General features: G+C 37.3%; 2 protein-coding genes across 7 annotated transcripts in view; one reads left to right on the top strand and one right to left on the bottom strand.

Moving 5' to 3' along the window:
• LOC121322822 (trafficking kinesin-binding protein 2-like) overlaps positions 1 to 1,891 on the bottom strand; it is a 36,392-nt gene extending 34,501 nt beyond the window's left edge. For both annotated transcript variants that reach the window (XM_041263164.1, XM_041263165.1), the window contains exon 1: positions 1,808 to 1,891. The gene's annotated coding sequence lies outside the window, so the exon portion shown is untranslated. The remainder of the gene's footprint in view (positions 1 to 1,807) is intronic.
• Positions 1,297 to 13,279, top strand: LOC121322824 (STE20-related kinase adapter protein beta-like). 5 transcript variants are annotated; one of them, XM_041263170.1, is made up of 12 exons: positions 1,297 to 1,422; positions 3,182 to 3,268; positions 3,964 to 4,044; positions 4,155 to 4,257; positions 4,601 to 4,722; positions 5,030 to 5,138; positions 8,331 to 8,454; positions 8,656 to 8,827; positions 10,033 to 10,137; positions 10,273 to 10,517; positions 10,628 to 10,670; positions 10,804 to 13,279. In XM_041263170.1, exons 2-12 carry the CDS (start codon positions 3,254 to 3,256, stop codon positions 10,978 to 10,980), a joined length of 1,296 nt encoding a protein of 431 aa, XP_041119104.1. In that variant the 5' UTR covers positions 1,297 to 1,422; positions 3,182 to 3,253; the 3' UTR covers positions 10,981 to 13,279. The 5 variants fall into 5 exon arrangements, with proteins under 5 accessions (XP_041119104.1, XP_041119107.1, XP_041119103.1 ...); XM_041263173.1 differs by lacking the exon at positions 1,297 to 1,422 and adding an exon at positions 2,020 to 2,411 and having other exon boundaries at positions 10,828 to 13,279; XM_041263169.1 differs by lacking the exon at positions 1,297 to 1,422 and adding an exon at positions 2,020 to 2,411.
• Positions 13,280 to 13,827: the final 548 nt, after the last annotated feature.

Here is a 13,827-nt window from a genome sequence, read left to right as displayed (position 1 = left end):
TGTGGACTGTGGACCAGTGGTTCAGACTAAAGGCCCTGTTCCTTCAATTAACACACAGAAGAAACTACAAAACATTTTATCTGCCTGTTATGGCAAGTAAGATGTATTTGTTTGGTCAAAACAAAGGAGGGCAAAGCAGACTGTACAGTAACTTGCAGTGCAGAACCACATCTTGAAGAAGGCCATATAGAAAGCATGTTGTTTATACACAATTGTACCTATCGATAATAATTTCTAAAACCATGGATATTACTCTGCATATCAGTGCTTTCCTACAATAAAAAAGCCAGCCAATGAAAATGATAAAAGCTATGAATTGCAGACGAATACCAGTGTCTGGCAAATTGTTAATAAGAGGCACTGACTAATGCATCATACCCTTATTTCAGGGTATCCCCTAACAGTCCCTTATAATATCTTTTTAGAATGAAAACTTCAACTCCTCACTGATAAGGGCAGCAGTGGACACTGCACTGAAGATAACATATGGGCAGAATCTTTAAAGTTTTTATTTATACTTGAACAGACATTAATAATAATAATAATAATAATAATAATAATAATAATAATAATAATAATAATAAAGAGGTGTTTAATACAATACTCTGCTGTTTCTAGAATTAAAGTTCATTGTACACTACATCACGGTTTGCTCATTATGAATCTTAAACGAGATCCGTCCGACGACTTGTCTCTGCAGCATTGATTCGCTGCTCCCACTAATCAATACAAGTAACAACAAAAATTATGCCAATTAACCCCACTAACACGGTCTCACAGTTTGTTATTAAAAGATAATTTGATTCTCAGAATATAATGATGGGTTACATGACAGCCCGGAGAACTAAAAAGGTAAGAAACCACATATTGCAATGTTTTCATGTTAAATAGTATTTTGTTGTTTTAAATCATCTGAAAAGCGTGGGCGTCTGGATGGTTACTTATTTATTTTTTAGAATAAAAAAAAAGTTTAATCGTAATAATGTATGCTACAATGTTTAATAGAAAACATACATTGCGCTTTTTTTCGAACAAAGACGATGTAGATTAATTTACAATTTAAAAAAAACGTTTCAAATGGATAATCACACATCTAAGTTATGCAGTAACTGCTGCTTTGTTCGAAAAAAAAAAAAAGAAAATACGTGCGTGACAAAGCTGGTTCACTGTCATATCGATTATTTCGAGGAAGCGGATTGACATGTCAAACACCCTACCCAACACAACAGGAACTTCCCAGCTCCACACTCGTTCAAAATAAACACGCACATATAAATCAATGCACACGAGCGAAATCATACCACAATAATACCTTCTCATAATATCAAGGATAATTTACTTGGCAAATGTGACTGCTGGACAGTTATTTTGTGTGTAAACTACATTTTAAAAATGCACGGATTATGAAATGCAAGATTACTAGTAAGTAGCTGTCATTTCAAAATGTTAGTTTGACGTCACTTAGTTATACAAAACCAGTTGAAGAGTCTGTCAATGCTAATCTACATTTATACCCAGAACAGGTCGCTATATTACGAAGACCATTACGGAAATAATGATTATATGTACCATGCCACTGAATACGGACTCTTTGTTTTAATATATAAATAAACCTCACTAAATGATTTATATTCTCTTTCCGGAGTATTGTTGTCAGTATCTATCTGCGAGTGTGTGGTTGACGATGGTGCTGGCAACGCAACACAGAACGAAGAGAAACCGAGCACATGACTGAAGCCACGGACACGTTTCTATTTCGGAGAATCAAAAGTACTACACGAGTTACATTTTAAAGCAACATACATACCTAACACCTTGCATGAAATTCTGAAACCGACCGAGAAAATGTTTTAATCAATCCAACTGTACATGTGATCCTGTCAATTTGAAACTGGTAGGGGGGTGCATTTGAGGGCAGGGAGTGAGGGCGTGATGGCTTCCAATCGTCATTAGTCAAAGAGCGCGAGAGAGAGAGAGAGATAGAAAGAAGGCATGGAACGTCATTTATTTTGGACAAGAGGTTGCAGGAATCTGCCTGAAAACAGAAAACGGACTGAATATTCATATTATCAAGCAAAGTGATATGGAGAAAGAGATGAAGTGTTGAAAAACCATTCTTCTTTCTGTCGTTCTCCATCGCCACAAAGGATTGGCTTCGACTGGGTTTTCTCATTCTACATAAATTGACGCGTGTGGGCAGTCCGACTTCAATTTCGTCATTAACTCGAGTCACGAAGGTGACTTTGTGTCCCTCTGAAATGACTTCAGGCGATGTTGTTACAGATCAGCTGAGAGCCGAGACAAAAAGCTTCTGCAACAACTTTCGAAGTTAAATATGAAACTTTATGAACACGGACATTTTACCTAATGTAACTTTCCAAGCTATCGATACTTCCAGGCAAATGTAAACGGTAGGAGTGTACATCCATTTAATTATCTGATTTATATATTTGGTGTTGCCTAGACTCGTTTTTCTTAGATTTTATTTTTTCTGTTAATATTACTTTAGGTGTCCACGCAATTAAAACGAGTTACTTGTAATAGCTGTAATGTGTTGCATTGCTGGTAATGTATTTTGTATTTGAATGGATTATTTTGCCAGTCTACTAGCAGTAAGTATTTGCGTGAGGTTTAACATTCTAGTGTAAGCAAAACATCAGAAGTTGAAGAAAGCTTACTGGGGTTACCACTGTACTGTGCAGTATATCATTTGCTACTAGTACTATAGTTAAGTTAGCAGTAAACGCTTGCGGGCGGAGTCCAATAGCAAGAATTTGTGGGGCATGGAAAATTAACTTCTCTGTGCATGCTTGCAACCTTAAAAACTCTTGTTACCAATTGCATTGTGCGTCTCTGCGGGTAGAGAGGAATTATATATTTTATGACTAACGAGCAACATCATTAATAACAAAAAATGTAAAAAATATAATTAATAAATGATTTAATCCCAATAGGGCAGGATGAAATGAGGAGGCGTACTGTCACACTTCAGATTTTTTGCATATCGCTTACTCTCAAATTTGCAGTTGTCGTTGTGGAAGCTGTCTATCTCACACCTAAACTACTTTTACGTGTTACTAATAGTTTTTTGTTTGTTTGTGTGTTTTTGTAATGTACAGCTGTGGCAGGGGTTGACATCATGCTCGCTGCTCACATATTTGTCTTGTTTACTTTTTCATAGATCATAAGAAGGCACCTCCCAGAAAAAATACATACTCATTCAAAGTGAGAACTGCTTAACATTGACTTTAACATGACATTTGTAAGGGTAAGTAAAAACAGGGATCAGTTTTGAAGCAATGCAATAAACTAGCCTAAAAAATCTGGTTGCAAGAAGGAGCAGTTCAGTCATTGTTTTAAGTGGTTTCAGATGTACTCTCATGGTTCTTACACAGCGGTAGCCTCTAGCAGTATATGCCTGTGCATCGGTATGGTGGTGGACAAAGGCACAGGCTACCTGCCAGGCTTGATCGAGAGAATTATTCAGTGCAGTTAAACAATTGTACTTGTAAAAAATGTGGACCCTTATGGAGTTATTGTGTTTGTCTGTCTATTAACCCCTATTAGTGATCGTGTTTGTCTGTCTGTTAACCCTTATGGAGTGATTGTGTTTTCTGTCTGTTAGCCTTTAGTATTGATTTACTGAGTGATTTTATTTTTTCCTCCCTCCCTCTTTCTCTTCAGCCCCTTTACGAAGGATAAATGTACAGTAATGTAAATCACTGAGACACTAAGAGGATTCCATGTCTTTCTTGGTATGAACTGCTTTATACTAGCACTCTCTATTTAATGAAACTTTACTTTTTTATCATTCTTAGAGTCAATCTGCAATAATGAATAATGTTACGAGCACTGTAGTAAGCAACCATAACAAAAATTAGTCTTTATGCTGTGTAGTTCTAGTTCAAATGGTTTTAACGTAAGAGATCAACTGACCAGAATTCCTCTACGTTGTGTTTTTAGGACTGTTCCTGTATTTCACATACATCGGTTGAAAACATCAGTGTAGAGGACCATTACGACACAGTCAGTCATCACTATCTGGTAGGTGAATCCCTCTTAGTTAAAAGATGTGAGCTTTTGGGCTATGTGGTTAAAGTACTATAATATATTGTCAGTGTACTAAATAAATGAGAGGAATGATTCTCTTACAGACCAATGAGCCAGCAGCATGTTCCCTATCAGAAACACCTCCCAATGATGACATGACTGTGTACTCCACTGATATCAGCCACTATCAACTTCTCTCTGAGCTGGGTGAGTCTCCCAGAGCCCAGGATTTCTCTTTGAAAAGAATCTCACAAAAGTCCCACATCCTACAGGATTTGAGTCAGTCACAGATTTTTAAATCTTGCAACTAATGGTGTCGTTAGCAGGCACATTAAACTGTAGCATGTACAACATACTGCTCTGCAACTGTGCCTCAATGCTATGGGTGTGAACAGGTAGTAATCCAGACTGCACAAGATGACATCTCTTATACAATAAGAGACACCTGACACACAATGTATTAACTTGTAATATAGCACTTTATTTGCACACTTCATCACGCTACACACACACAAGATCTCCATAATCTTTCTCTTCTATTTATTTCCAGGGAAGGGGTTCCATGACCTCAGTGTGGTGTGCTTGGCTAGGCACAGACCCACGGGGAACCTCGTGGCTGTCAAGCGGACAAATCTCGACAACTGTACAGAAGAACAACTAGGGGTCTTACAGGTGAGTTACAGAGACACCTGCAGACAAACAAACATCTGGCTTATGCCAATAGGGTGTAGGGCCACAGTCAGTACAACACTGATTCAGCAGGAGAAGTCTCAATGACATTGAATTTGCTCTGGCGATATTCGACTATTCCAATCTGGTTGCCACATCCCTGAAAAAAAAGTTGGGGGTGGAATTCTACAGTGAAGTTTCCTATAGATGTATCATCTCAATTATTCCTTTAAATCTCTCCAAAACAGACCAAAAAGTATCCTCCTGTTTTTTTTGGGAGTATTAAACCCTGCCTGTTCGTTTTTTGCAGAATGAGGTGCTGCAGACTCAGCTTTTCCACCACCCCAACATCCTGACCTCCCAGATCGTATTTACCTCCTCTAGCAAACTCTGGGTCATCAGTCCATTGATGGCATATGGTAAGCATGAATTTGTGGGAGAAGCTCTTGGCACTGCAACACATCCACCATTGGAAGATGTAACAAATCGGTAAACTGTGGTATGAACTGCCATGGTTTTGAAACTGCAACCATTTTTCTATACCATGATTACCGAATTCTCGGTATCGGCGCAATTTTGTATTCACCGTTTGTCCATCGGTGAGCCGCACTGGCATTTTGGGGTTTTGTTTGTTTGTTTCCCGAAAATTTTAGTTTATGAATGAGCAAGACAGTGATGCAGCAACTGTTTCAGCCAATTGCTGTGCGGTTGCTGGCTTTTAGCATTTCAACCAATTGGCACGAAGCAATACTATGAAAGGGCAGGCGTTCATGGTTTCATGCAAGAGACGGTATTTACTGTATTATGCTTTCGCTTACTGTGAAGGGCAAACCTTAAAAATATATCTCTAACTTACAGAACGCCACATTTAAAACAAATCAAGAATACAAATATTTTACTATGTTTTTGTAGCAGTGGTAGCTGGCAGACTCAGGGAGCATGTGCATAAACTCTAGCATTACAGTACATCATAAACTCCAGGTGAGATTTTGTGCAAACAGCAGATCCCTCCAGAAAATAGTATGAACACTAATTTGAAGAAAGTATAATAATGCATGTTTTTTTTATTTATTTCACACCTCATTAATGCAGTGGTTTAATTTGCATGGTAGTTTCTGTACTGTCATTTATAAATCCTGTGACGTGTTTAGCGTATGTTTTAATTGAAGCTGTGTAATTTGTCCCAGTGCTAAATAAAACAATTGCGTTGCATGTTTGGTTTTGCCAAGATCGTACCACATTGCTACTGCATCATAAAGAAAATACAGCTGCATAAGGATCATACCTTTCTACCTCAGAATATATTCTTAAAAAATCGTGCAAGTGGCAGTAAGTACACAGTATCATTTAAGTAAGCTGCCAAATGTCCTGGGAAAATATAAATCAAATTCTGTTTTTACGTAGCATATGTAAACTGTACTGTATTACTGTAGATACCCTACCCCACTTTGCAGCCTAGTTTTTATTTTGCCTCTTGAAAATCAGGCTGTTATCACACAGAAAGCACGTTTTCACCACGTTTTTCTTTTTTTACTTGTTTTAAGTGGAATCACTATAATCTTTGAGGTAGAACATACAGTATGCATTGTGATTAAATACCTCCACAAGAGGTGATTTATTTTATGCAGATCTAGACAATGTCTAACTGCCTAATAAACTTCAATTTAAGTCTTCATATTTGCAATATGTCTGCCTTGCTGATCCGTTTAACTCGGATACTGTAATATAATAAGTATGCAGGGGGCTCCCGAGTGGTGCATCCAGCAAAGGCGCTCTGCGTGAGTGCAGGATGCTCCTATAGCCTGGACGTCGCCGGTTCGAGTCTGGGCTGCGTTGTCCTCCTACGCTGTAGCTCCTGGGCGGCTGCATGGTGAATCCGCAGTGTGTAAAGAAGTGGTCGGCTGACAGCACACGCTTCAGAGGACAGCGTTCATCTCAGCCACTCCCGAGTCAGCGCAGGGGTGGTAGTGGTGAGCTGAGCCTGAATAATAATTGGGCATTTCAAATTGGGAGAAAATAACAAAAAATAATTGGCAGTGACTAAATTTATATAAAAAAAATAATAATAATAAAAAAAATAAGTATGCAGTCATGTTGCTGTTAACAGCACACTGACTAGCGAACTTCCTTCTTGTTAAAATAAGTTGCTGTAAATGTATTAACATTTAATTTATTTACACGTAACACCTTTTTCATTTGCAAATGGCGATTTCAAAGCCAGGCCAGTTCATCAGTGTGGTTTAATTAAATACAGACATTCTGCTGTAATATTTTGTTTTTCAAATTGATGAAAACTTTTTATTTTCTCAAGTTTTGTATCAGACATTTAACTACAGCAATTTAATATTAAGATTTGTTTTAAAACTTTAAAGTTTTTTTGTTTTTTTTGTTAAATGACTTGACCACAGCGTATTTCTTTAAATAGCCATTTAAAAACGGATTAGAAAAAAATTACATTATACCGTGGTATTTTATACAGTAACATCCCTAGTAGAGTAAGTAGCAGGGTTTCGAAAAATACAGCGTTAATATCTCCATGTGTTGCTACAACTGTTTAAATAACGTGCCTGTTGCTTTTCTTGCCATTGTTAACATCCTGACAACTTTTTACACTTGTGTTTAGTCTGTTTCAAAATGGCCGCCATTGTGCACTAAGATTTTAGATCTGTCCTCTACATCACTGCAGGAAGAGCGATTTAAAAGCAAAAAATAAAAACCATAAGTGCTGTGGCTTTTCTTTTCCGTACTACATCATGGCTAATTCTTGCTGCGTTACCTGTTTGACAATGTGGGCAATAATCCTTACACGATCAGTGCACTAGAGCAGACATTTTGAAAAGAGCTTTGAAACAGACTTTTTAAAGTTTATAAGTATGAAAAGTTGTCAGGATGTTAACAATGAAAAGAAGAATTACAGGTACGTTATTTGGGGGCATGTAGCGCTATTTTCCGGAATCCCTCTAATTACTTTTTAAAGTAATTTTAGCTAACCAAGTATTTCCACAAATCTAACCCAGTTTGCACTAGCATTAGCTACATTGGATTGAAATGTGCAGTTTTTAAAGAAACATGCTATAGCAAACATTTTCATTTTAAAACATAGCATCTGGCACTACATTAGGTTCACACTTTGCTTGCCTGACCTTCCAGGAAGTCTGAAACTGCTTTAGATCCTTGTTCTTTTCACCCCAGCAGTGTTATTTGAGTCAAAGCATGTTACTGGCTGAAGTGTGTCAGTCCATAGGGGAAGCAGCTGATTTGGCTATTGACTGGAAAGAAACAATTTCGCCCTCCAGATGAAATGAAACAGGAAGTGCAAGATCATCTAAAAGCATGGTTTGCAAACATACATTTCTTGCACCTAGTGTAGTACCAGATATCTTGTTTTAAAAATGAAAATCCAAGTTTGATTAAACATGTGTTTCATTCAAAACTGCACATTTGAAACCACATTAAATGGATACGCATTACAGAGAAAATTTATGGAACTATATTATTTAGCTACAATTACTTTAAATTAGGCACACAATAAAAATGCGCTTGTAAGATAGTTGTATTAAATTGTAGTGATGATTAACATTAAGCAATCTCCTCGTTTCCCACATCTTCAGGCTCTGCAGAGTGTCTTGTGAAGACGTATTTCTCTGATGGAATGAGTGAGTCGCTCATTGCCTTTATTCTCTATGGAGTATTAAAGGGTCTTGACTACCTGCACAGGATGGGCTACATTCACAGGTAATACTGGAAGGAATTGGACAAACGTTTATCAAAACTCTAACATAAAAAGAAACTTTTAAATAATGAGAATCACTCTGAGAATTTGACATTTTAGCTCCATTGGTTAATGTTTTCTAGTAGTATATGCAAAGTTCAAGTGACCTTGTATTTGACCTTCTTTATATACAAAGTTCATTGGTTTCCATTGTTTTCCCCCAGGAGTGTTAAAGCCAGTCATATTCTTCTGTCTGGAGATGGGCGTGTCTACCTGTCTGGTCTACACAGTCTGTACAGCATGGTGAGAGACGGGAAGAGGTCGAAGGTTGTGTACGATGTACCAGAGCAGAGCTCCACTGTGCTTCCTTGGCTGAGTCCAGAGCTGCTCCGACAGGTGAAGCACGCATGCAATTGCTCAAGCTAACTAGTTTAAGGGTTTTGCAAGGATGTTCAGTAGAAAATACAAAAACGGAATGGAATGCAAATCTGATTTAAACATTGAGTTCCACAGTCAAAATCATTGTTGTACTAAAGTATATTTCCTTTATCTCTGGTCGCTTACTAAGAAGGTTCAAATTATGTATCAATACTAAAAGAAAGTAAATTATTTTTTTTTATTACTACATATTCTACCCAGGAGCGTTCTATAGATCAATGAGGTTTGAATTATATCAAGTTTCTCATGAAGCAAAACTGTGTCTAAAGTGTGTATTTAATGTTCTTTAATTCTAATCAATCACCTGTGGCGTGATGCCCCGCCCCTGTGCGTATTTTGTGTTTATATGTGTGTATGTATGTAGTGGTGCACAGAGTGTGGGTTATATAACACAGGTGATTTTAAAATGTATATTTGTATTTAGGCATGGGGATTGCACAATCCCTTCACGTGCAGATTAAAATGGGTATTTGTATGGGACACAGGGAGTGCACAGTTAGTTCACGTGCAACAAGTGCCGAGATTCAATTGAATGATTGATTAGCAATCGAGTCTCTGCACAGCTTCGTAAAAGAGTGAGTTTTTCACGCACACAGGGTTGGTGTGTTCAGGGAGAAAGAACTGGAGAGAGGAGAAAAATAATTAATCATAACAATTGCTCCTCATACTGGATTTGGACCAGCACAATAGTTGTTTGTACAGTGTTTTGTTTTGTCTGACTGTTTTGGCCATCGTGCCATTTTGTTCAGTTTAGTTTTTATTTCTGTTTAAACCTTTTATTTTTCAATAAATCTGCGCACTAGCGCATTTATTTCATTACTTCAGTGCTGACTGTTGTCTGTCTCCTCCCTGGTCTGACATCACCACACTGTTTTATAACTTAATGTGGTCATTTAAAATCCTTCCTAAAATCTTTCTACGACCCCCCCAATTTTAGAACCACTATACCATTCAATGTCTGCAAGCCTACATTTAGACGATACATTTGCATAACCGAACACAGCCCCACACACACTGCGTGTTTACAGTGGCTTTCCTGGAAGTTTCACTAAAGATTTAAAGAGACAAATATGAAAGGCAGAATTTTTCCTTGAGTCCAACAAGCACACAGAAAATAGTTTAAATGTCAGGAGTTCCTCAACAAACTCAATTTCTTCCCACAGGATCTGCACGGCTATGATGTCAAGTCTGATATCTACAGTCTGGGCATTACCGCTTGCGAGCTAGCCAGTGGGAGAGTTCCTTTTCAGGACATGCACCCAACATTGGTAGGGCAAAACTGATCTGCTTTCAGTTACATTCTCTAGCCAAATAAAGTTTGAAACTGTTCTGGACTACTGCTTGTGTCTTAACAGCAGTCTAGGAAAGTTACATACATATACCAAACTTAATTGTTGTTCCAGATGCTGCTGCAGAAGCTGAAGGGGTCGCACTGCTGTCTGCTGGATATCCACCCATTCCCCTTGGAGGGGCTGGGGCTGAAAGTCTCCCGCTCCGGGGTGGATTCTGGGATAGGGGAGAGTGTGGCCACCTCCAGCATTATGCGAACGATGACTGGAGAGAGACCACAGAGTCCAGCACCTAAAAACTTCTCTGTCCTCTTCCACAACTTTGTCGAATTGTGTCTACAGCATGATCCAGAAAAACGGTACAATCCTAAACAGCTAGTTTACAGTGAAGTGAAAATAATATTTATCTACAACCGCAATAGAGCAAAACAAACCATTCAAATATATTAATGTTCTGTTTATTTTGCAGACCCTCTGCAAGGTCTCTGTTAACCCACGCCTTCTTGAAACAGGTAAACCAAACTTCTTTACTTCTTGTACAGTGCATTATGTGATACAGCAGTTAAGATGTCATTTTTTTCCTTATTACAAACAAAAGCCACCACAGTAAAATTTTGTTTGTATTGAATGCTCTGTTCAATACAGTACAATCTTCTGTTGGGCTTACAGGTGAAAAGACACACCAAAGAGTCCTTCCTCAACCTCTTACACCCTGCTGTGCCACTGAATAATCCACGAGTATTGGCAAAGGCTGCACAGACTGCAGCAGGTCAAGATTCTACTACCTCTCCCGATGGAACAGCTGGAGCATGGGAATTCTAATAGGACAATCCACAACAAGTATCCCAAGATGTGCCAATCACCAACAGCAATGAGCTATATTGCAAGCCAATCGGAGTACAGACACTTGTATTTTTTATTGGTATTTCTACTGCAATCTAGTTGTTGTTGTTTATTATTATTATTATTATTATTATTATTTTAAATTTGTAAAGTGAAATATGTTTATGGGGGGGGGGACGTGTTTATTACTTTTAAGTTTTGCTGTTTGCTAAGTTAGTTTTTATATCACACTTTTTTTTTTTTTTAATAATCCTATTCAAACTCCACATTAGAGAAGAGTAAGGAAGTGGCAGCTTGGAGGGGAAATGTTTTGTATTTTGACCTCCTGTTCTAATGGGTGTTTCACATGCGGTTTTCTTTTGATGTCATTTGTAAGTAGTTTTGAAACCAACCTTTTAATTAATACTTCCAACTTAGCTCAGCAACAGAAAATGTAAATACATATTTGAAATGCAAATTGTCAGTGTGCCCCTAGCAGCTCACTATGTAGTGTAATGCATTATTAGTAGAAAAAGTAGTCAACCTACAGTATTTAATACTTTTTTGACACCAGGCCTACTGTATGGCATTTTAGATACTGCATCCCCCATTTCCAAATTTAAAATCAAATTAGTAGTAGCAGTTTCTTATCTACAGTATTAATTAACAGCCTGCAACATGTACCATTGCTCAGTTTCTTTCCTAAATTATTTTTGCCTTTGCATTCTCAAATGACTTATATTGTTTTGCATTATCAGATTGTTTCAGCCAACCAGGTTCGTGGAATGGCTCGCTATAAGCTAACAGGACTTCAAAATCTTGAAACAATGTGTTTTCAAGCATCCTAAGCCACCCAGTCCAAAATATAACCTCAAAACACATTTAAAATGTCCCCCCACTCAGTCTGGTTTATAATAGTGTTAATATCCTCATCAGTCATCATTACCTGTAGATAACTGACCTTGTGTTTTGATAATGCCCTTGCCTTTGACTCAGAACACCTACCACTACAGTCTCTTATCTCAAAGTAATAACCTCTTTGTCGTTTAATTATCACAACACCCAATCAATTATGTTTTAGTTTTTTGTCTACATAAGTTGGCTGAATTCGGGTTAACTGCAACATATTTTTTCTTGCATTAACCTCACACTAGAGAAGAAAAGGTGATGTAAATAATGGTACAAATCAATCACAGAATGCAAGCTTGTGTCCATTTCCCCTAAGAAATCTAGTGGAGATCTGTGCTATAAAAAGGACAAGTTTGTTTCTTCTTTTTCTAGTTGACCCCTAGAATGTTTTTTTTTTTTAAACTGACCTATCTGCAACCTAATTAAATTAATAAATGAAGGGACTAAAACAGCCAATGATACTCATAGTAAATCTTACATTGAAGTGTGGTGCTACACATTATACTAGTTTCAAATAGGAAAATGTGCTCCAATTTTGTCTCTTTGTTTTATTTACAAGAATTGTATTATGAAAACAGACACTTTTGTTACTTGTTGTTTGGAACTTCCAATAAGCGTAATAATATGATTCTGCCATGGTTCAAATAAACCAGGAATAAAAAAAAAAACACGCTAAAATCAATTTCAAAAACAGGTTTCCACAAAAGTGTGGTTCCTTCTTACCAAGCGTTCTAAAGGCAACGTTTAGTGTGATAATGTAGTATTTAAGCAATAAGAAGTTTTCTAAGAAAAAAGAACATAAATCAAATGGAGGCATAATACTGTGCAATGCGGGCTGTTGCATAACAAAAAAACTCAACTCCCTTACCTGTGTAAAAATGTGATTTGTATTTAAGTTGTATCTGGATTGGGGGGGGGGGGATTAATGTAAAAATATATTCTTATCAGATTTTTATGACATGTTTGTTAAGGGTTTTGGTTTTTCCGTTTTGACGTCTAACTCTAGACATTTGCATCTGGCAATCAGTTTTGTACTGATTTTGAGGTATTGTGCAATTGAGGACCCTCTGTGTACATGCATTGGTTGTTGTAATGTCTGTTTTCCTTAGTTTAATTTGCATTTGGATTCCAGATGCCATTGTATCTCTTTTTAAGTCAATGCAGAACTATCATCATTTTCTCTTTATGCTACTAGGAAACACTTATTTTGTAAAACAATATTTTCTAATTGAACTGCAGTGGTTACTCCAAATTAAAGACATTAGCTGACATGCTGTAATGTTTTGGTTTAAAATGCCCAATGAAACAGGTTGAAGTCTGCTCAAATGTGTTATGCTTATCCACTTAATTTTGCTTTTGTGTTTTCAGAATACATGGACATTTTGAAACATGTTCAGGGAGTGCTCTGGTTATTCAACAAATGAGATTGCCAAAAAAAAAAAAAAAAAAAAAAAAAAATTAGGCAATGAATTTCCTTATATCAAGTTATTTGGAACAGTGTGATTGTTCCAATTATTCTGTCTTTAGATTTGAGTAAATGCAAGGAATATTCCAAAATGAGATCCAGTTTTAAAAAAATAAATAACTTACTTAAGGTTGGTTCATACTTGGAATTGGGGTTTTTGACCCTGTGTGACAGGTCGGAGTTACGCCATCCACACTCTTTGCGACGTGCGTCTTTTTTGGAAAGCCGTACAGCCTTTTCTCATGCGTCTATGACCTGAAATTGCATGGGGTCGGATGATGTTGAAAAATGTCAACACTTGCTGCATGGTCATACGCTGGTAACCATCATGGAGCAAGACTTCGACAAACTTAAACATCCACATTTATATAACCCCTCATTTAAAGAATATAGAGATGCCCAAATAACAGAAACAGCGTTGGTGTGTACTATTCAGAAAAAAAATAGAAAAGGACTGGAGGGAATGTAAAGCC

Source organism: Polyodon spathula, chromosome 11 (genome assembly GCF_017654505.1).
Source record: "Polyodon spathula isolate WHYD16114869_AA chromosome 11, ASM1765450v1, whole genome shotgun sequence".
In the NCBI taxonomy this organism is placed as follows: Eukaryota; Metazoa; Chordata; class Actinopteri; order Acipenseriformes; family Polyodontidae; genus Polyodon; species Polyodon spathula.
The sequence above is the reverse complement of the archived record's forward strand: the minus strand, read 5'-3'. Positions and strand labels throughout refer to the sequence as shown.